This window comes from Lathyrus oleraceus, chromosome 4 (assembly GCF_024323335.1).
Source record: "Lathyrus oleraceus cultivar Zhongwan6 chromosome 4, CAAS_Psat_ZW6_1.0, whole genome shotgun sequence".
NCBI lineage: Eukaryota > Viridiplantae > Streptophyta > Magnoliopsida > Fabales > Fabaceae > Lathyrus > Lathyrus oleraceus.
The window spans coordinates 81,487,847-81,512,414 of record NC_066582.1 but is presented as its reverse complement, the minus strand read 5'-3'; the positions used below and the strand labels follow the sequence as shown (position 1 = coordinate 81,512,414).

General features: G+C 37.1%; 1 protein-coding gene across 1 annotated transcript in view; it reads right to left on the bottom strand.

The window, feature by feature from the left end:
• LOC127136114 (DNA oxidative demethylase ALKBH2-like) overlaps positions 1 to 24,196 on the bottom strand; it is a 29,652-nt gene extending 5,456 nt beyond the window's left edge. The window contains exons 1-2 of the mRNA XM_051062711.1: positions 23,995 to 24,196; positions 23,896 to 23,902 (exon numbers count right to left, since the gene is read on the bottom strand). Coding sequence (XP_050918668.1) covers positions 23,896 to 23,902; positions 23,995 to 24,196 — 209 coding nt within the window. The remainder of the gene's footprint in view (positions 1 to 23,895; positions 23,903 to 23,994) is intronic.
• Positions 24,197 to 24,568: the final 372 nt, after the last annotated feature.

Sequence of the window (24,568 nt, the reverse complement as noted above, 5' to 3'; positions counted from 1 at the left end):
AAAAGGATATGCGTATGCGGGTTAACTTTTTTCCTTTTTTGCATTTTTCATCATTCATTTTTTCATTTTTTTTTGCATTACTTTCTTTTGAAAATAAACATGCTATGATGCAAATGATGCAACTATGACTGGCTGGTTGTGCATCACGAGGCACATGATCAGAGCTTCGGCATGACTTCGGAACCGGAAACCACATATCAAGGTCATCTGGAACCCAAGGTCATCTGGAACCCATACTTTAGAATCAAGTCACCAACAGGACTAAACAGAAGTCACCAATAGTACCTGTAATGATTCATTCCCTCCCCACTCACGGGTGTCATCTAGGCCAGGGTAAGGTCGAGAGAAACGCAGGATAAACGATCCTTTCAAGAATATCATCATATACACACCAGATGTATGCAACGATAATACCCCATCAGAATCTGAACTGCTCGTGATATCATGTTCCGCTAAGTGGCGCCATACCACCCGCTTCCCATGAATCACTCTATTCCTAGGTGTCCTAAAGTTCACTCATAGCCTGGGTATTGGGCCTTTTACCTCTTGTAACTCCCCACCCAACAGAGAAACAGATACACAGCCAGTACAATGATAATATGATGCATGCAAACACATATGCAAATATATACAATCACAGCATAATAATGAATGCAATAAATAAAGCAGCAAAAGCAACCAAAACTAATCTAAAGAGCGCTAGGATTGACTCGCTTAGGGAAGATGGACCAGCAAGAGGTCAACTTCTCTTTGTCCCTAGTGGAGTCGCCAGCTGTCGCATTACGCGAAAAACCGGCGGGAAAAGACACAGAGCCGCCACCGTGCGTTATTTATCCCAAAGGAGGGAAAGGAAACGCTCGAAGTAAACCTGGAAAGGAAATGGTCTTACAACCAGAGATTGCTAGATACGGGAGTCGGTTATGCAAAGGGAAGGTATTAGCACCCCTACGCATCCGTCGTACTCGACGGGATCCACGCTCGAAAAGAATAGAATAAGGTTGCTAAATAACTGCTCAAAAACTGCACAGAACTGGAATAAAACACAGATGAAAGACGGAAGAAGCGGATATGGGGAACGTGCTCGCTAGGATATCGCATCCTATGCATACGTATCTTCTCTAACTAGAGAAGAATCAGAGCACTCGTAGCTCGGCTAACGCACGCCAAACAAACACTGAAAGAAGACGCTGAGACGTCAAAGCAAACACACGACAGGAAATGGAATGCCAATCGCTGGTCTTACATCCAACTCCACAAAAGAAACACCAACAAACGGGAAACCGAATGCCAATTGCTGGACTTACATCAGACTCCGAACAAACAACCGCAAACGAGGAAGCGGAATGCCAATCGCTGGTCTTACATCCGACTCCGAACAAAGAAACGCAAACAGGAAACCGAATGCCAATCGCTGAACTTACATCAGACTCCGAACAAAGGAACGCAAACAGGAAACCGACTGCCAATCGCTGGACTTACATCACACTCCAAACACACACATAAAGCAGAAGGGTCTCGATTTCAACTAGGGCAAGAGAAAGGGGAAGGTCTCAATCGCAATGGGGGCGAGAGAAAAGGATTAAAGTTAGTTGTTAGTCAAACTCGACAAGACATCGCATCTCGTGCCTACGTATCTCATCTGAACATGAGAATCAGAGTTGCCGTAGTTCGGCTAACGCACGCCGAAACAAAACACACCCAACAAAACAAAAAGGGCGCCCGGAGAGATCAGCTCATCTCCTGCCTTCGTACCTCATCTGGTATGAGGATCAGGGCGACGTAGTTCCCCTTAACAGGAAAAAAACTTCTATCCTAACCAGAGACTAGGGAGATAACAGACTAATAGGGAGACTACGACTCGAGCCTAAAAGTTGTCATGCAAACGAACCCTATGTTGAGGTCTCTAATCAGGTCCTAACTCGCACAGGAAGCAAGCTAGCCTAAACAATAAGTAAGCAAGCACAAGCACAGGTGAACAGGTATCACACGCTATATGCAAACAAGTGGCTCATACAAGGCTGGGCTTTAGTCAAGGGGTCATATCAACCTCGACAAACAAGCCAACTGAAAGGGTGTCTGAGGCTCTTAACCACTGACATTGACCGTCAGGGTGAGCAGATGAAGAGGTAATGAGGATAAGACCTCATAGCTCTTAACCCGGGCCTGGGTGAGCTTGACTCAATGAAAGTGTGGGGATCCAGAATGTGGGACCCTACTCCACTTGACTGACTCTATATACAAGGATCTTGGGTGTTTATTCAAAATGCATCAACACCTAGTGCGAGCAAGATGAATGACTCAACTGAATAGTAGGGGATGGATTGCACATCCCTTCTATCTGCCAATTGCCTCTTCACTTAGGAGGGCTTGAATTACAAGGCACAAAGATAAACAAGCACAAACATTGCCTCTTAAGGAGGGCTTCAGACAGGTGCCTCCCAAAGATAACAGGTCTTCCAGACTACATGAAGAATAAGATGGTTACCTAGGTGGTATGCCAACCACAAGCAAAGCCAAGCAACTCAAGCAATGAGTTAAAGCTACTAAAGTACCTGTGTAAACAACCTAACAATCAGCATAGTATTCAGACAAATCAAATAGAAAGTCCAACAGTGAGACAACCAATCATCAGACAACATCAATGCAAGGTATAAGATGCAAGCAAACTAAATTGATTCATCATCCACAAGACCTACAAAACAGCAAGGTTAGTCAACCAAAATAACTTGTATCTCAAGTGATGAGATCATATCAACCAATGTGGCTAATTGCTTGAAACCTGAAATACAAAGTCCAAAACAGTGAGTACAAACCACTAGCACCAAGGCTAGGGTCAAAGGTAAGGCAAAAAGTCAAAACAGCAACCAATTCTCAACATATATCACATTTATTCCATCATGAACATGTCCTAAAAAGGAACAAACCAAAAGCATTAAGCAAAACCATGTAGTGAGCAAGAGAAGGCAAAGACACACAATGGTGGTCACACTTGATCATCAAGAAGAGAAAATGCACATTAAATCAAAAACACATCCAATAATCATGAAACTTTTTGTGCAAGCTCAACATATTACACACATTTATCATGCAAAAAATTGGAAACAGAGGACATCAATTGGCATAGATATCAAAATGAATAAGATCAACATCCAAATGTGTGACACACATTGTCACACCTTAAGTCCATGTGTCCCAAACAAAGAAGGAAATTGCAAAAAATGCCAAATAAAATCTCACAAATCATGCATCATGTTGTGAATCATCAAGTAAAATTTCATGGCATTTGGACAAGTATTGAGCATTTCACACCAATTTGAATGAGGCAAGGCATAATTGTGTACATGTTCAAGTAATTCCACACAATCAAAAATCCAGAAGAGATAAAATCATGAAATCACTCCATAAAAATACTAGACATCCATATGATCATGTGGGAAAAAACTTGGAATTAATTGGACTTGTTTTCAATTAATTATGATTTTTGAATTTGGAAGAAAATAATTGAAATAATGTGAAATACATGGGAAATGGTATTAAAAATGAAAATGGAAAGAATGCTGCAGGTGGGAATCGATCCCTGTAGGCGTCAAAACGCCTGCGTTTTGCTTAGTGAAGGAAATCAGAAAAAGAAAATGGGAAAGCCTTCGCTGGGAATCGAAGGAGGTAAGGATCAAAACGACGCCGCCCTCATTAAATGAGTTGGCGCCTGGTCAACAAGGTCCAAGGTTGCGTGGAAACGGTCAATGAATCCTGGCCAGTCATTTTGCCAACGAGCTCATGCGTGGCATATGACGCAGCAAACCCTAGCACTAATTGTAGAGGGCGCTCACACTGTTCCCACGCGGTGGTCCAAGGCGGAAACCACCGTCTCCTTCGTTGAGACGGTGGATGAACAATGATGATCTTCATAATTTTTTTCCAGATTTCAGCAATGAGCACACCAATCGAAAGCTTATCACATATAGGTCACAGATCAATCATCATTTAATCAAAACAAGCCATGGATTAAGAGAATCAAAGACAAACATTTTGACATTCAAATTTTCAATTCCATATAACTCAGCAATTACTCAACCATTTCACATGAAATTTATATCAGATTAATCAACAAGCAAGAATCTACAAGACTATGGCCACAAAATGGAGAAAAATGAAAGTCGAAACTCACCTTGTTTGAAGAGCAGTTGGCGAAAACAGTGTATCCAAGGCTTGGCAATGTCCAGTTCCACTTGCTTTGAGCTCCAAGGAAGTTTGATGCAAGAAATGGCTCATGAAATGACTTGAATCCAGCTCAATTTGGAGTTTCCATTAACACCTTCAAGCTTGTGGTATGCACGAATTTGAGAGGGATTCCACTAAACACACGTTGAATCATGCTCAGTAGCACTCCATGTTCATGATTATGCAAGAAAATTAGGGTGTTGTGTGCAAAATTTTGGAAAATCAATGAAGAGAAAATTGAGAGTGAAGAGGGATTTCTAGATCTGAAACTTTGTGTCATGACCAAGACAGTTGCAATTAAGCTTTTATATGCTCTCCTAATTACTCTAAAATTATCATTAGGCCAAGGTTAATGAAAGATTAGGAAGATACAAGGTGTATGCACAAATTACCATTTCACCTCATGCATGGCAATCCCACGTGAACAGTAACAAATGAGGGCCCAAATTCATTCAAAATCAGCCCATGCACACATTGGAATTGGAATTATATTCATGGGATCAACCAATTTTGAATTTGGCAATTTCCCTTCAAAATTAGCATGTATGAGCAAATGGTTGTGTGAATGAATTTCATGCCATGTAATGAATGATTTGGAAAATATATGTCATGAGGAGCACAATGCAAAAAGAGGCACTCAAATTGGAGTCTTGGTTCAAAAGATATGGCATTTTGAAGTTTCAAGCACACTTGGCAATGATTTGATCATAACTCCTTAACCACTCATCATAAATTCATGATCTTGGACTCTTTAGAAATGGGAGAGAAAGATCTTCAACTTTCATGTTGGACAAAATTTCATTTGAAGCTTTTTTGATGTTGGAAAGTTGAGTTGAAGTTGGTCCAAAAACTTGCCATTTTTGGAAACTTGAAATTACAGGTCATTTTCCATTTTTGGAAACTTTTGATCTGGCTTCAAAATCTTCAAGGTAATTGTTTGACATGATGAATAGGCCTCTTTTGGACATGAATGAAGTGTCTCAAACCATTTCTCCACCTCCTAGCCCTCAGTTGACTTGCAGTTGACTTTTATGGGCCCTAGATGACTTGAAACTGCACTATGGACTTTGAGCCTCTAACACTTGGTCAAGTTGCTTCAAAATAAACCTTGGATCATGTAAGATCTTTGGAATAATCATGGGGCTTTTATCTCAAGAAAAAACCTTGTTCCTTTCTTTGCACAGATTAATTCTCTTGATGCCAGTCTTGACTGATGATATGCCATGTACTATGCAATGTTAATGTAATGTCAATGACCTAAAAATGAAATGAATGCATGAGTGGGGGGGGGGGGTGCAAATTTGAGGTTCTACACACTCCATCAAGCATCTGAAGCAAGGCCAAGCACAATTGAGAGCAAGATTGTGTCAATCTGAACCTGCATTGAAGGTGATTTTCAGAATTTTTCATCTCTTCAATTCTCACTTAATTCTCCATTATTCTTGTCAATTTTTGGTTGTCTGAAGTCCTACCAATGTAGGCAACAAGATTGAGTTGCTTAGAGGTCAAATCGAAGCAACTCAGATCATGATCCTCAAAATTCAACTTCCTGTATCTTTCTATATACTTGGAGTTAGGTGAAATTGAGGTCAGATTCGAGCTCCTGAGCATTTTTACTTTAAATTGATGTCCTCCTTTTATATTTTGGTGATGGTTGAAGGTGGACCAGTCCGGTGAGGTCCATCGGAGAAGAAGACCGGAGCTCTTGCTCCGGTGGTGTGTTGGCACGCTTCTGAACCACATGGTCCTTCTAATTTGTTTTAATCTGGGGCGTCCAAAGTGATTACCACGCGTGTGGAACATTTGACTTGGTGTATGGTGGAACGCGCGCTCAGATCCACTTGATCTGCCACCTCAATTAATGAGGGAGATCAAGTGGTCCACGTTTTTTTTGTAACTTCTGATTTTCATTTTCATTGATTTATTTTCGTTAATTCATATTAATTTTAATATTAATCCAAAAAATATGGGACTTTCACCAAAAATTCTCAAACATTTTTCTCTTTCATTTTCTGAATTAAAATTATTTTTTGGATCAATATTAATATTTTTCATGATTTAATTGTTTTTAGGTGTATTTTAATTGTTTAAAAATACTTTTAAGTTTCCAAAAATTATGAAAATTTATCTCCAAGGTCCTTTGACCTTGTTTGACCTATGATAAATCTCTTGGCTATTTATTTGGTGTTTTGGAGAGGTTTTAAGTTTTTGATCAACCATATTTTAATTTAATGCATTTTTTAATTGATTTTTAATTGTTTAATTGTAAATAAATTGTGTTGAGCTATTTTTGTTGACTTGTTGAGTTTGACTATTGTTGTTGGGCCTTGGTCAAGATTGATTTAACTTTGTTGGATTAAAATCATTGGATTTAGGGGATTGATAAAATGTACATTTCATCTCCCAAAATGAATGAATAATTTTAATTTGACAAAAGTCCTCCCATGACCAATTTGAGTTTATTTCATTTCCCCTCCCTCTTCATCTTCAATCCCTTTCTATCCCATCCATTCCATTGATCTATGATATCTATATATCCTAAGGCTAATTAGTTCATAAACCAATATAAGTATGGATGAGATTAGGTCCATCCTTTTTGCCATTTTCTTTTAAGTGTGGTATGTTTTAGGAGTATGGTTCATACTACCATATCTCTAACATGCATTAACACTAAAATTTCTATTACCCGACCTCAAATAGTTGTGACTTCTCCATAAGTCCAATTATGATTGCTTAACATAGCGCTAAATTTTAACCCAAAAGCATATCATTCTAGTAAGTTAGATTATAAGTCTCCTCCCTTTCATGGTATTGTGTGGAAACTTGGCCTTTTTTCCTTCCTTTGGAAGATGTCTTGATTCAAGGATTCATGCTTGTGAATAGAGAGTTGAGTGTTCTCTAAAGAATGACTTAAACAATTGAAAAACAAAAGCAATACTAACTTCTAACCAACTAACGTTTGACTCACTTTTAATTTCAAGTCATTTACTTTATGCACTTTAAATTCAAGTCTTTATCATTTGCCATTATTCATACCATTCAACTTGTTTATTTTAATGCCATTTTCACTTTGCTCACTTGAGCCATATCTTGTGATTATACTTGGTTGTGTATTTTGTTTGTATTTGTGGTGTTTTGACCTTAATGTACATAATAACAACAAAAACCCTAAAAAAGATGTGTGTGGACTATTGGATTTGATCTGAGGCATTGGACTTAGAATTAGGCAACATTCCCTATGCAAAAAGGACTTGGGCAATGTCAACTTTTCTGAAGCTAGTCATTGTGAGTTGAACTTTCATCTGAAGCAAGTATTGAGATTCCTTTTGAGTTCATCTGCAACATGGTCTTGATGCAAATGTTACTTTGAACTTGTGTCTAATGCCTTATTCTGAGCCATTCAAGGAGTATGTCATCTGATACATGGGGAAGATTACGAAGAAGATCATAAAGTTGCTAAGCTTGGATGTGGCTATCTTTATTTGATGCCTTGCTCTTCTTGCTATTTGTGTAGTGATATTGCTTGATTCTAAAAGTCCAAGGGAAAATTGGGTTTCTATATGACATTCTTGTCTATTGGATTGCATCCCATTGGTCAGATCTTTTCAACTCTTAACTTTTAAATTTTTGCTTAGGATTAGTCTCTTCATCTTCTCCCACTTCTTTAATTTCAAATCTCTCCCTCCTTTTAAAATCTTCTTTGCTTGTGATTTCTAAACTTAGACTCTTTATTGCAAATTAGAAACTTTGGCCTTATGCCATTGCATTTTTAAACTCTTTTTCTTAATCAAATTTGTAAGTGAATCTAACCATATTGACTTAAAATTTCAAAAGACAAAAAGAACTAACACCCATTCAAACTCTTTTAGGCCTTTGGTGCCTCTCTCAAGCTTAAAATTTTGTTAAAAGCAACTCACTCACTTTGAAATTGTTACCACGAACTACGAGGTTTTAATCCTTCATTTTATGTTGGTACGTATGCACAAGTCCGAAGGTCTTGTCAAACACAAAAATATAATTAATGAATTCTTTTCTCATCCCCACACTCTATTTATTGCAAACATCATTTTATACCAAAACACATGTACACACAAAAAAGGGCTCCCAAGGAGTACCTAGGACACTTTGGGTGCTAATACCTTCCCTCTGTGTAATCAACCCCCTTACCTGTAATCTCTGGCATTTTATTAGTTTTGATTTGAAAACTTCTTATCTTTGAGTTTTGTTCGTACTTTTCCATTTTCCCTTGGAAACAATAAAAGCGCGGTGGTGACTCTGGTTTTATTGACGTTAAGTTTATCCATAACTTAATGGTCATGAATTTACCGCTACAGATATCAACATTGACTTTGACATCGTAACAGATGATAAAAGAAAATGATACCAACACTGACTTTGGTATCAGAACAGAAGATAAAAGAGGATGATACCAACATTGACTTTGTCATCATGGTTATGGAACGAAACATAGAAACTTGCTAAATATTTGAAAAGAATTAGTCCTATGAAGAATATACTCGGGGGTAATGTTTCACAGAAACTCCCTGAGAATTTGAAGAAAATAATTTGCTGTGGGAGAGGAAAAAATAATATTACTGATGACAGTCTATCATTGCACGAATTTAGTCGAAGAATCGGATCAAAACAAGTGAAAAATAAGCCAAAATGAAGAAGAAAGACCAAATAATAAGGAAAAAATAGTTAAGTGTGAAGATTGTGGCCTTAGTGAAAAAGGAGCAAAAAGGAGTGCAACTTCAGAAATAATCACATGCACTATTCCGCAGCATCGCGAGCGCGATAGGGGCCATAAAACTTGCATCGTATGCACGATAGAGGTCATCACACATGCAGTGGTCCCTTTTTATGGGCCTTTTCAGATGTGTATGATCCATTATGAGCTCTTTTAAGGGGAACTTTTGCACTTTGATAAAGGTTACGAAAACTGGAGAGTAAAACACGATTTTGAGAGCACAAAGGGTGATTTTTAGGGCATATGAAGCTATTGGAGGTCATTAATTCAAGGGAATTAACATGTTATTTTCATCTATCAATTGTGGTATTGTTATTTGAATTATGAGTAACTACGCTCCTCTAGGTTAGGTTGTATTATGATGAACCTATTTAAATATTATTGGGTTATGTGTTGATTTGAATTTGTATGAACCTTTTGATTTATAATGCCATTTAATTGCTTATTGTTCTTAATGCTTTTTATGTGAGATACTCTTTTAATATGATTTTCGATACATATGGAATACTGACCATTAGTCTATGTATTGGACCTAGGGCAATTGTTATACTTATACTGGTTGGATAGAAATGGGAGACCCTGAGTAGTGGCATAGAGAATTAACATTTTGTACATCGCCTAACCCTCCTTATGCTGGCGGTTTAGGGTATGGATAGAAAGCTTCGAGTGGTGGTTAGTGAGTTATTTTGTGAGGTATACGCTATAACGGTTTTGTTAATTCATTATGGGGTTATAATGATAAGATCATTCATACAAGACAACAAACATCAACGATTGAGAAATAGGGGATTATAAAACACAACCTGATTGCTTTTGTAATTCTATTTAATCTCTTATTTACTTTTCGCATTAAAACTTAAACCCCCATTTTTACTAATTTTTATACATTGCATACATTTTGTCTTGTTAGAAGCAGTCCTTGTGGATTCAATCTTTTTATTATTTAGACATTATCGGTACATTTGTCGAGAAGTCATCAAGTTTTTGGCGGTATCGTCGGGGACTGTTGATATCTCAACAAGGTGAAGTTTGTGCAACATTTTATTTTTAGTCTTTTTTATTTTTGTTTTATTTTCTTATTTATCATAGTGTTACTAAGGTGTTTTTTATTTGTGTATGTGCAGTTCATGATCAACATTAATATCATTAGATCTAAAGGTTGAAAGAATCGCACATACTCTCAGAAAAGCAATTAGAGAATCATCTCTGGATGATGAAATATCAGTAGAAGAGAAACTATCAAGTTCTTCTGCACCACCCATAATTATGGGGGATTACTATAAAAGAACCAATGAATTACATGTTTCAAGAAGGTTTGTACCGGTACACCCTGCTAACTTTAATATTAAGAATTATGTACTTTTAAGTTTAAGAGATAATCCATTAGACGAGAACGTGATTAGAGATCCATGAGACCATCTAGCACGCTTCTACGAAGCAACTTCAATGTGCAAAACAACTGTTGACACTGAAGACCATGTTGAATTGAGGTTTTTTGGGTTCTCACTGATTGGAAGGGTGAAAGATTTGTTACTTTGCCTTCCAAATGGAACAATTCTAATTTGGAAGGAACTGAAGGAAAAATTCCTAGAAATATTCATCATTACCACTCACTTTACCGAGTGCCGAGCAGAAATTGAGAATTTTGAGCAGCGGAAACTTAGTTACTTTTTGAGTCTTGGGAAAGATTCAAACTTTTGTTATGCATATGCTTGAATCACAATATGAATAATATGGAGCAGACGTAAAATTTCATTAAAGGCCTCAAGAGTAAATATCGTATGTTGTTGGATGCTTCCACGGGAGGTACCATCCGCAAAATGATTGAACCAGAAGTGAAAGATCTTATTGAGAAGATGTGTATGAATGAGTACCGGTCAAAAAGCGAAAGGCCGGTCAAGATTCAAACTGTGGGAACACCTAAAGAGTTGTTAGTTGTTGATACCCATATTGTTCTTTTAGTTCAAATTAAATTGTTAAATAAAAAGCTAGCCGAAAGCAGCTTATGCAAAGCTAATGTGAGCTAGGTACAAGCACTTAGTGTTAGAACAAGATTTGGTTCTACATCTATACCGTGATTTTGGATGATAACAATATTATATTTGTGTGAGAACAATTTTGGTACCCTAATGGTTTGTTATTGTGTAACTTTAATAACTAGTTCTGATTCTGAATTTATGATGTGCAACATCATCAGTTTCTGAACTATGTGTTCCAAATCCGCTTATGCACCAACTATTAGAAGTTCTGAAAGATGTTCATGATTGTTGCTGCAATGATCTTTCTGCTTCTGTGCTGATCCATTCTTGAGAAGCTTCTGAGGAGACACTATGTTGTTGCTGTAATGTTCTCTCAATTCATGCTTCTGGACGTGACTCTGATCTCCAAACTTCTGAAGAATAGTAAGCTTTTGAAGTTGTGTTATGTAGCTGAAGATTCTAAAGATCTCAAGCCAGACGGTTGAATTTATCAAGGTTCTGACTGAAGACTCTAAAGATTATGAAGACTGAAGATCTCAAGCCAGACTACTGATATTGTCAAGGTTTTGACAAAAGATTCTGAATGAATCCAGCTTTATGTTTCTTCATTTCATGCTTCATTAACTTTCATCAGAAGCCAATCAACTTGAATATAAGATCAAAATGGGAATATGATCAAATAGTACATAGTACAAATCAAACATCCTTTCCACTACCTAATTTCGTGGGCAAGGACAATACTATACATCACACCTATCACTGAATTTATGGGTGAAGGATAGTACGCAGTATCGCTCCTTTCACATCAAACAGTGGACAACCGCTCTACCAGATTTCTCCATTTTGCCCTCCAACATTCTTTTTCTTATGCTATATAAGTGAGACTTGCAGACTTGAAGAAAATGCTTGAGACACAATATTTTGACAAGTCTATTTTTTGTGTGAAAAGCTATCATTCTTTTGTACATAGTTTTTCTTTATGTGTTTGTTATTCATTTGTGTAAAATATGCTTATGTAGAAGCATCTTGTAACACACAAAATATTATTCAAATTGTTTGTTTGATTCCTTAAGGAGGTTATCCTTAACAAGACAAAGAAGGTTGTTCTTTGTGAGTCCTTATGGAGACTAAGGTTTATTTGGATCCTTGAGAAGACAAAGAAGGTTATTTTTTGTGATTATTATAATCTGTTGATTATAGTGGATTAAGTCCTTGTGTATAAGGCAAAATCACCTTGGCGAGTGGGATAGATTAACTTTGAGTTTCAAGCGAACCAGGATAAAAATACTTGTGTTTTTATCTCTTTGTTATTAACTTGTCAATGTTGTTCTTGTTTTGAAAAAAACTTTTGCTTGTAAAACCCAATTCAAACCCCCATTTCTTGTGTTTTTCACACCTTCAATTGGAATCAGAGCTCTAGTTCTGATTGTGATAAAAGATTTATCAACACCTCACAGTATTCAGTACCAATCCAGTTTATGTGAGAAACAATGGTCGCTGATAACGCTACTAACATTGTTAATAATAATGAAAGAGATCTTTATAATGCAAAACCACCAATCTTTGATGGTGGGAAGTTTGACTATTGGAAAGATGGAATAGAAAGTTTCTTTCTTGGTTATGATGTTGATCTCTGGGATCTTGTAGTCGATGGCTACGTGCACCCAGTAAATGCTGAAGGAAATACTATAGCAAGAAGTGCTATGACTAATCAATAGAAGAAAGATTTCAAAAATCATCATAAGGCCAAAACCATACTGCTTAATGCTATCTCTTATACGGAGTATCGGAAGATAACAAACAGAGATTCTGCCAAATCCATTTTTGACTCTCTAAGAATGACTCATGAGGGAAATGCTTAAGTAAAGGATACAAAGGCCTTGGCCTTAATCCAGAAATATGAGGCATTCAAAATGGAAGATGATAAAATAGTTGAGACTATGTTCACACGGTGTTAGATGCTTATTGCATGACTTAAAGTTCTGGACAAAGAATATTCTATAACTGATCATGTCAAGAAAATTATCAAAAGTCTTCCCAAAAAATGGAGACCTATGGTAACTGTCTTGAAGCTGGAAAATGATCTCAACAACATCAGTCTTGAAGAACTTGTTAGTTCTTTAAGATTCCACGTGATTGAGCTTGAAGAAGATGAACCTCAGAAGCGAGGTAAATCTGTTGCCCTAAAATCCAAACCCGAGAAGACAAAACCCTATCAAGCTGAGGAAGAATCAGAAGGATCTGATGAAGACTCAGAAGATGATGATGAGTTGTCTCTAATCTCAAAGAGAGTCAACATACTCTGGAAATACAAGCAAAGTTGTCAAGGAAATTTCAGAGGAGTTAGAAGGACTGCTGGTCACTTCGATTCTTCGTCTGGATAGAAGAAGCAAGGTTTTGGAAAAGAAGTTATCTGCTTCGAGTGCAAGGAGTCAGGCCACTACAAAAATGATTGTCCTAAGCTGAAAAAGGATAGAAGGCCCAAGACGAATTTCTCTAAAGTCAATAAGGGACTGATGGCTACTTGGGATGACTTAGAATCTGAAGAAGAAGATTCCGACGAAGAAAAAGCCAATGTTACACTTATGGAAACTACAGAGGATCCCACAAGTTCTGAAGAACCAAAAGACAAGGTATTACCAGAACTAGAATCCGACTCCGCTGAAGAGGTATTTTCTAACATATCTCGTTCTGATATTGAATCATGTCTCTCTGAAATGCTGGAAAAGTACCAGAGTCTTCAGAGTATATACAATAACTTTAAACAAGCCCAAGGAATTGCTTCTGAAACTCTGAGAGAGCTTGAGAAAGATATTTCCTCTCTAAATGAAAAATCATTTTCTTTAGAAATTAATAACTCTGCTTTGAAAATAAAAATTTCAAAACTAGAGGAGGAAATCATCTCAAAAGCTTCTGGTACTGATTACGTCATTAGATATGACAGAGCATTCCAGTACTTTCTGGCTAAAAGCATAAATAAAAGAAAAATGGCTTCCTTGATCTATGGAGTTAGCAAAAATGGAAATAAAGGTTTAGGTTGTACATAATCTATAAAACCTGACTAAAGTCAGAAGGTAAAACCAAAACCTCTTTATGTGTATTTTGTGTCTGCTGGCACTGAGCTTGATACCTTTGCATAGACACAGAAACATACAAAGGATAAGAACTTTGTTTTGAAACCTAAGTATCATGCATAAATCTCTCATGATTATCCTTCTGCTAAGCGACCCAAAGTTGTAAGAAACTCTAGGAAAACTAACAAGAGAGGACCCACAAAGTGGGTACCTAAGGATAAAATAATTTATGTTGTAGACATCCTTAACAGCTCAGCTGAAACACCAGTCATGGTACCTGGACAGTGGGTGCTCGTGACCTATGACAGGAAGAAGGTATATGTTTCAAGATTTAGAACTTAAGCTTGGAGGCTTCATTGGTTTCAAAGGAAACTAGAAAGAAAAGATCATTGGCTCTGGAACCATTGGTAACGGTAAACTTCCTTCTATTACTAATGTTCTTTTAGTTGATACTATGATGCATAACCTATTGTTTATTAGTCAACTTAGTGACAATGGTTATGATATCATCTTTAATCAAAAGTCGTGTAAGGCTTCCAGTCAGAAAGATGGTAAAATCCTCTTTAATGGAAAGAGAAATAACAATGTTTATAAAATTAGACCTTCTGATCTTGAAGATCAAAATCTAAAATGTCTAATGTCTGTTAATGAGGAGCAATGGGTATGACATAGACGTTTGAGCCATGTTAGCATGAGAAGGATTTCTCAGCTAAATAAGCTTGGATTAGTCAGAGGTCTACCCAACCTGAAGTTCACTTCAGATGCTCTTTGTGAAACATGTCAGAAAGGCAAGTTTTCTAAAACATCCTTCAAAGCAAAAACTGTGGTTTCTACATCTAGACCGCTAGAACGTCTGCTCATTGATTTGTTTGGACCAGTGAAAAATGCGTCTATCAATGGAAAGAAGTATGGATTGGTCATATTTGATGACTACAGCCGTTGGACATAGGTAAAGTTCTTGAAACACAAGGATGAGTCACATTCTGTATTTTCTACCTTCAGCTCACTAGTACAAACAGAAATGAATTGCAAAATAGTAAAAGTCAGAAGTAATCATGGTGGCGAATTTGAAAATAAACATTTTGAAAAACTCTTTGATTCAAATGGTATTTCCCATGATTTCTTCTATCCTAGAACTCCACAGCAAAATGGAGTTGTAGAAAGGAAGAATAGGACTTCGCAAGAAATGACTCGCACCGTGATCTAAGAAACTGAAATGGGTAAGCATTTCTAGGAAGAAATAGTTAACACAACTTGTTATATTCAGAACAAGATTTCTATCTGACCTATTTTGGGTAAGACTCCTTATGAATTGTGGAAGAACAGAAAGCCCAACATTTCTTATTTTCACCCATTTGGATGTGAATGTTTTATGTTGAACACTAAATAGAGTCTTAACAATTTTGATTCTAAAGCACAAAAGTGTTTATTATTAGGATATTCTGAACGCTATAAAGTCTACAGAATCTTTAACACAGAAACATGAATTGTTGAGGAATTAATTCATGTTAGATTCAATGATAAGCTTGACCCTGAAAAGTCAAATCTAGTTGAGAAATTTGCAGATCTGAAGATCAGCCTTTCAGAATCCAAGGATACCGATTCTGGAGAAAGACTCATAAGGAAAACCTAAAGAATCTAAAGAAAAGACTCAACCAGAAGCTATCTTTGATCCAACTCATCAGAAGAAGAGTAGATCAAGAACGTCTCATTTTGGAGAACTGGTTCTGGGAGACAAGAATGCTCCAGTCAAAACTAGATCTTCATTCAAACCTTCTGAAGAGACTCTTCTAGGTTTGGTATCTCTGATAGAACCCACATCTATTGATGAAGCTCTTTTGGATAATGAATGGATTCTGGCTATGCAAGAAGAATTGAATCAATTCACCGGGAATGGTGTTTGGGATCTTGTTCAGAAACCAAAGGGCTTCCATGTCATTGGAACCAAATGGGTCTTCAAAAACAAGCTGAATAAGAAAGAAGAGGTTGTCAGAAATAAGGCTCGACTGGTAGCACAATGTTATAATAAGGAAGAAGGTATAGACTATACATAAACCTTTGCTTCAGTTGCCAGGTTAGAGTCCATTCGTTTTTAATTTCATTTGCACTCAACCATAACGCCATCCTTTATTAGATGGATGAATAAAGTGCATTCTATAATGAATATATTTCTAAAGAAGTATATATGCATCAACCTCTTGGTTTTGAAAGTTCTTAAAATCCCGATTTTGTATTTAAACTAAAAAAATTATTATATGGTCTGAAGCAAGCTCCCAGAGCTTGGTATGATAGACTAAGTAACTTTCTATTGGAAAATAATTTTGCTAGAGGAAAAGTGGACACAACTCTATTTTGCAAAATCTTTAAGAATGATATTTTGGTTGTGCAAATTTATGTTGATGATATTATTTTTGGTTCTGCTAATGCATTATTGTGCAAGGATTTTGCTAAGTCAACGTATGCAGAATTTGAAATGAGTCTGATGGGAGAACTCAATTTTTTCTCGGAATCCAGATTGATCAACATTCAGAAGGAATGTATATTCATCAGAGAAAATATACAAAGGAACTTCTGAAGAAGTTTAACTTATCAGAATGTAAGCAAGCAAAGACTCCAATGTATCCTACATGTATTATGGAGAAAGAAGAGGTAAGCAGTAAGGTAAATCAAAAGCTTTTGAGAGGTATGATAGGCTCCCTTTAATATCTAACCGCTTCTAGACCTGATATCTTATTCATTGTCTGCTTATTGCTTGCTTATATTCAAATCCTAGGGAAACACACTTAACTGCTATTAAGAGAATCTTTAGGTATCTGAAAGGTACTACTAACCTTGATTTGTTTTTATAGAAAATCAAGTGAATACAAATTAGTAGGCTATTGTGATGCTAACTATGCTGGAGACAAAATTGAAAGGAAAAGTACTTCTGGAAGTTACCAATTTCTTGGAGATAACTTAATCTCATGGTCCGGCAAGAGACAATTAACAATCACATTTTCAACAACCGAAGCTGAATATATTACAGCTTCTGGATACAACACTCAGATACTCTGGATGAAGAGTTAGCTGAAAGATTATCAGATATATGAGAGTAACATTCCTATTCTCTGTGATAATACTTATGTTATTTGTTTATCTAAGAATCTTATCTTGCATTCTATGGCTAAGCATATTGAAATCAAACATCATTTTTTATCTGACTATGTTCAGAAGGGTATTTCATTTAAAATTTGTTGATACAGACCATCAATAGGCTGATATCTTTACAAAACCCCTTGCTGAAGATAGATTCGTGTTCATTCTGAAAAACGTATTTATGAAATTATGTCCAGAATAAAAAGATGTATTTCAGAATGTTTAAAGTCTTCAACACTCTAGATTAGATTCTGAGATTTTTTTTGTTGACTCTGAAACGTGAGCTTTCTAAAGTAAGGAAGTTTTCATGAATCAGAAAGGTTCTGATCAGAAGCAATCTTATCGATTTATCTTCCTGATTTTAAATAGTTGTTGCATTAAATGGTTGTCTTGTCGTTTGATTTCATATGATTCTTAGTGGAGACAACTGCCCCACTTTCTGAGCATGCATGATAAAAGCGTGACATATTGGGTTTCTCAATTCTTAGAATTAGGTTTAAACTCTTACGCTTCCCCCTATGACTGCATATTTCCTGTTTTTCATTATTGCAAAATTTTCTATATAAACCCACTTCACTCACATTTTCACACTACACGCAAATTACTCCCACACTTTCAGTTTTCAAACCTAAAACAACCTTCTCTCTCTCTCTGCAACTGTTCTTCATCTTCATCTTTTTTAATGCCTGCTCAACAACAATCTCCCAGTCGATTAATGGTCAATGAAAGCAACCCCATCTTGGAAGGTAAACCATAATTAACTCTTCACACTCATGTCAACGAGTTATTGGTGCTCTGTGAAACCATTGTTGACTTCAAGAACCTAAAGAAAAATGGTTTTTATTTTTCTGAAATTCTGGAACTTCAAGGTTGGAAAACCTTCTTTGAGAGACTTATAGGCCCTGTGTATCCAGTGTTGGTGAAATAGTTCTGGGTGCATTCCACTACTGAAAAAGAAACTATTACTTCCTATGTCATGAATAGGAAAATAGTTATAACTGAAAAACCCATCGCTGATTTAATCTCTCACGATGGTAAAGGAAAAAGAATCCACAGTGCCAAGATTAATGTTAGGAGAGAAGTTGTTATCGCTCTAGTTATCTTCAAAGAAGGAACTAAATTTGAAGATGATAAAGGTCCCAATGCTAATGAATTGACTAGACACCTAAGATTTTGGTTCAAAATCATCTTGGGTTGCTGATCCGCTGTCGCGCGCGGGTCAAAACGAGTGTTTTTCAAAAACGTAGTACAACGACAATTTTAACTCAGATATCGTTCTCACAAGAATTCTTGATTATTATTATCCAAAGGTAAATCGAATTAAAGGGGAGGGGGTTGTTTGGTTTGGTGTTCGATTAAGAAAAAGTGATTATTAAAAGCAATTCTTGAAATAAGCTATTATGAAATAATTCAATCTATCGATTCAGTTCCTACTATCATTGATTAATATAATTTTAATATCCTAAGCGGATTGTTTATTCCTATTTGGATACAAACTCAATGACAAGCACGGTGAAGTTTGTGAGATGTATGATCCTATTATCCGAATTAAGCAAACGAGATAAGTTTTCATGGATTAAGCAAACATGATTGATCAGACACAAAAACGAATTAAGCAAACGTGACGTGCCTATGTTAGGATCATACAATCAACCAAATTGAATCAATATATTTCATGCAATCGAATTAAGCATACAACAACCCAAAATATCATTGAAAGGAATTAAACTAAAATTAACATTATAATAATCTCAAGTTTTGGAACCTCAATTACGACAGATCGAATAAGAGGGATTAGTTCTCCATGGAATTTGTACAAGCTTTCAAATTTTCGTGAATAGTGATGCCGTGTACTGTTTTCGGCTGCTTAAGTTATAGGAAAAGTAGAATAAACCTAATTTGGTCAAAACATAACCCAGGCCCAAACTAAATAACCCAACACAAAATATAAATCTAGTGCTGAAGGCTTCAACGGATTTTTCAACCATGCTACAGTCCGAATCAGCTTCTCACTTCTTCATGAAATTCTTAGCGCTTTCTCTTAGCTTTCCAACAACTGGTAGCACGCCACGATCCGTTACTCCTAGCTCCAGTTATGAATTTATTCGTGCAGACTGCTAATGCTGAAAATAAACTGCGAAAAACAAATAAGTGTAAAAATAAGATAAATTATAAAAACATATTAAAAGGGAAAAATAACCAAACTAAAACATGGAAATGCATAAGTATAAATATAGAAGAATGTGCATCAAAATGCACTGATCAAATTCCCCCCCACTTGAACTTTTGCACTCCGAGCAAAATTTAAAATAAAACAAAGAAAACACAAACACATCATTAGTTACTCATCCTAGGCTACAAGTCTTCTTCGGTTAAGTTTGCATCGATAGGTATGAATCTTGCACACTAAGGATATCGTAGGAACACTAATCCACAATTGTGCAGTCATAAACCTCCTGAATACACAAATCAACTCGAATCATGTTATTATGTTAAAGCCTAACTTACTCATCCTTCTTTTTTCTCTTTTTCATTCAGGTGCAATCACATTAAGCCCGTTATCTCCACACACCCATAGCAAGGCGACCGGTTAGTGACTCTGATCCTTTTTGCATGGGATTCTAGTACTTACGTGGCATAACCCTTTGCTTACTCAGTTGTAGTTGCGGGGGATCGGACCGTAATCCGCCCTACCAAGTTCAGCACTAGAAACCGCTGAACCAACTGACAACGAGTCTTATTTTCAATTTTTTTAAGGTTCTACATCCGTTGGGTTAAGTGATCGGGTGAGGGTCACCAAACTTAGAAGGTGCATTCCCTTTTCTTTCTCTTTTTTTTTCTTTTTCGGAATACTCACTTATATTCATCGGCTTCCCTGCGTAGAGTGTGTGTGAGATGGTGCTGACTGCTGAAATAAACTACTCAAGAGCTGTCAGAGAATGAGAATTTAAGGCTAAAACATAATAAGAATTCGAATCAATTTCCATATACAGGAGACTTACGGTGTTAAGACGATACCGATCTTGTGATTTTTTCCCAAGTCTCCGCAAACCAATCTCAAATTAGTCAGTCTATAGCCTAAAACTTTCAAGAAGATGCATTTTATTATTTTTTTATGACTGAAAACAAACAAAACACTAACAAAAACAAGGAAAACAAATGAAACAAATGATTTCCTCCCCCACACTTAAAATAAGCATTGCCCTCAATGAAAAGACATTACTAATAAAGTAGAAAGAAGGAAAGAAAGACTCCCTGATCAAGTTGCAGGGTAGTTAGGTGCTTCCAAAGAAAGCTCCTCTATGCTGACATCTTCAATCATTGAACATTCATGGAATAGCTCTAAGCGCTGCTCATTGACTTTGAAAGTCTTGTTAGTACCTGCACATTTTATTCCTACTGCACCATAAGGGAAAACATTAGTAATAACAAAAGGGCCAATCCATTTGGATCGAAGTTTCCCAGTCATAAGCTTAAGGCGGGAGTTAAACAGTAAAACCTGTTGGCCCACAGAAAATTCCTTCCTAGAAATCATTTTATCATGGAAGTTCTTAGTTTTCTCTTTATAAATCCTATAGCTTTCATAAGCCTCTAGTCTAAGCTCTTCCAGCTGTTGTAATTGGAGTTTTCTTTCAATACCTGCTTGTTGCATCTCCAAATTACAACTTTTCACTGCCCAATAAGCACGATGTTATATCTCAATAGGAAGATGACATGCCTTACCAAAAACAATTCGATAAGGAGACATCCCAATGGGTGTCTTGAAAGCTGTTTTTTGGGCGCAAAGTGCGTCTTCTAGACGGCGGCTCCAGTTCTTCCTGTTTGGCTGCACCATTTTCTCTAAAACCTGTTTGATCTCCCTGTTTGAGATCTCAGCTTGCCCATTAGTTTATGGGTGATATGCAATAGAGACTCTGTGCACAACTGCATACTTATGGAGCAAAGCTTCCATGGCGCGGTTACAGAAATGAGTGCCTTGGTCACTTATGATAGCTCGTGGTATTCCAAACCTGCAAAAGATATTAGACCTGACAAAATCTGCAACAACTCTAGAATCATTAGTCCTAGTGGGAATATCTTCCACCCAGTTTGAAATATAATCAACAGCAAGCAAAATGTAAAGGAAACCAAATGATACAGAAAAGGGACCCATGAAGTCGATTCCCTATACATCAAATACCTCACAGAAAAGCATAGGCTGCTGAGGCATTTCACTCTCGCGAGTGATGTTTGTACCTGCTATCTGGCACTCTTTACAAGTGCGGCAAGTCTCATAAGCATCCTTAAAAACAGTTGGCCAATAGAAACCTGAATCAAGGACTTTTCTTACAGTCATTTGCGGACCAAAGTGTCCGCCGACTTGAGATACATGAGAAAATTTCAAAATGGATTCAATCTCATAGCCGGGGACACATCTTCTAATTACCTGATCACTACCAAACTTCCAAAGATATGGATCATCCCAAACATAATATTTGGCATCACTCTTGAGTTTGTGAATCTGTGATCTAGATGCACCTGTAGGAAAAACACCAGCAACAAGAAAATTAACAATGTCAGCAAACCAAGGTGTAATCCCATGCAAAAGAAAAAGCTGCTCATCAGGAAAGTCATCCTGAATAGGAAAAGGATCTGCATCTCTCTCTATCCTGCTCAAGTGGTCAGCCACTAAGTTCTCAGCTCCACTTTTGTCTTTAATCTCTACATTAAATTCTAGGAGCAACAACATCCACCAAATCAATCTCGGTTTTGCATCCGGCTTCTTCAACAAGTACTTTAATGTTGCATGGTCAGTAAAAACAACAACCTTGGAACCTAGTAAATATGATCTGAATTTATCAAGAGCAAAAATAATAGCTAGCAGTTCTTTTTCAGTGGTAGTGTAATTTGACTGTGTGGAATCTAAAGTTCTAGAAGCATAGTAAAAAACATGGGCAACCCTGTCAACCCTTTGTGCAAGGACAGCCCCAACAACATAATTAGACACATCACACATAATCTCAAAAGGGAGGGTCTATTCCGGTGGCTGGATTATGGGAGCGGAGGTTAATGCTTTCTTCAAGAGGTCAAACGCTTGTTTGCATTTGTCATCAAAGTTGAAAGTGACATCATTCTTCAACAAGTTTGACAGTGGAAGAGCTATCTTGCTGAAATCCTTGATGAAACGCCTGTAAAAACCTGCATGACCAAGAAAAGAACGAATCTCGCGAACGCAAGATGGGTAAGGCAGTGTAGAAATCACATCTATTTTAGCAGGGTCAATAGAAATTCCTTTTTCTGAAATTATGTGATCCAATACAATTCCCTGATCAACTATAAAGTGGCATTTTTCATAATTTAAAACGAGATCAGTTTCGATGCATCTTTCTAAAATCAAGCTTAAACTGCTCAAGCATGCATCAAAAGAGGAACCACAGACAGTGAAATCGTCCATAAAGACTTCCATGCAATTTTTAATGAAATCAGAAAAAATGCTAATCATGCATCGTTGGAAAGTGCCAGGAGCATTGCAAAGACCAAAAGGCATCCTCCTGTAAGCAAAAGTATCGAAGGGACAAGTAAAAGTGGTTTTCTCTTGATCTTCCGGTGCAATATGAATATGAAAGTAACCTGAAAAACCATCAAGAAAACAATAATGTGATTTACCAGCAAACCGTTCAAGCATTTGGTCAATGAACGGTAAAGGAAAGTGATCCTTTCTCGTAGCCTGGTTCAATCTCCTGTAATCAATACAAACTCTCTAGCTGTTATGAACTCTAGTGGGAACAAGTTCATTCTTTTCATTTTTTACCACTGTGAGTCCTGATTTCTTAGGTACAACCTGCACTGGGCTTACCCTTTTACTGTCAGAGATAGGATAAATGACACCTGCTTGCAAGAGTTTGGTTACCTCCTTCTTCACAACATCAAGAATCAAAGGATTAAGCCTCCTTTGGGGGTTGCCTTACTATTTTCGCTCCGTCCTCAAGTAATATCCTATGCATGCACATCGACGGACTAATACCTGGGAGGTTGGCTAATGTCCACCCGATTGCCTTCTTGTGCTTCTTTAAAACCTGCAAAAGCTTGTCTTCTTGATCGAAATCAAGGTTAGAAGAAATAATAACATGGAGTTTTTCATTAGTCTCCAAATAAGCGTATTTCAGGTTTTCAGGGAGTTGTTTCAGCTCTAAAGACGGGGGTTGCTCGATGGATGGAATGCTTGGGGCAGCCGTGATGTCAAGAGCATCAACTGCAAAAACAACTTCATCGGCAACAACTTCATATGTAGGAAATGTATCAGGCTGCAAGGCAGCATCAATCTCAGCACACACAACACAAAGGTTAGTGTCAGTACAATCAACACATGAGTAAATATCATCGAAACCAGATAAAGATGGAAAATCAAGTGAAAATAAATCAGAACAAGTGTCCTCAACCAGCCCAGATATCAATTCCATATGAAAAACGGAATGCTCTTCCAAGGGGTGTTTCATGGCATCGAGAATGTTAAATTTTGCGACAATGTCACCAAATTCCATGGACATGGTTCCATCGTCAACATCAATTTTTGTCTTCGCCGTTTTCATGAACGGTCTACCTAAAATGATGGGAGCTCTGCTTGTCTTAGTCTCTCCTTCCATGTCCAGAATGTAAAAATCTGCAGGAAAAATTAAATCGTTAACTTGGACAAGGACATCTTCCACTACGCCAGTCGGGCGTGCATCGCTCCTATTCGCCAGTTGGACGATCAAACCTGTATGCTGCAAAGGACCAAGATTAAGGTTATTATAAATAGAAGTAGGCATAACATTAATGCCCGCTCCCAAATCAAGCATGCAATTCTCGAATTTACTATCCCCGATAGTACAAGGGACAGTAAAAGTTCCCGGATCCTTCTGCTTTTGTGGCAAGAGCTGAGTGATGGCTGAAACATTTTTCTTGCTTGTAACTTTTTCAGATGAAGGCTTGGGCTGAATAAAAGCAGAAATATTTCTTCCCAAGTTAACTCTCTCACTTCCTTTAATCCTCCTCTTATTTGTACACAAATCCTTCATAAACTTTGCATACTTAGGAACCTGTTTAATTACATCAAGAAGCGGAATATTTACCGCAACTTTTCTAGAAACATCCAATATCTCTCTTTCCTTGTCTCCCTCCTCAATTCTTTTATTTTTCAGAATTCTATGTGGGAAGGGGACTGATGGCACATACTCCTTTTCTTTAATTTTTTTCAAATGAAACAGGTTCAGATGTTACCTTAATAATTTTTTTTTCAGGGGCTGTTTCTGTAACCTTTCCAGATCTCAACAAAATCGCACTCACATTAGCATTAGAATCCTTTGGATTGACAACTGTTTGGGCTGGAAGCTGGTTCGACCCTTGGGCTTGCATGTTATTTATTTGAGTAGCAAGTTGTCCCATTTGCG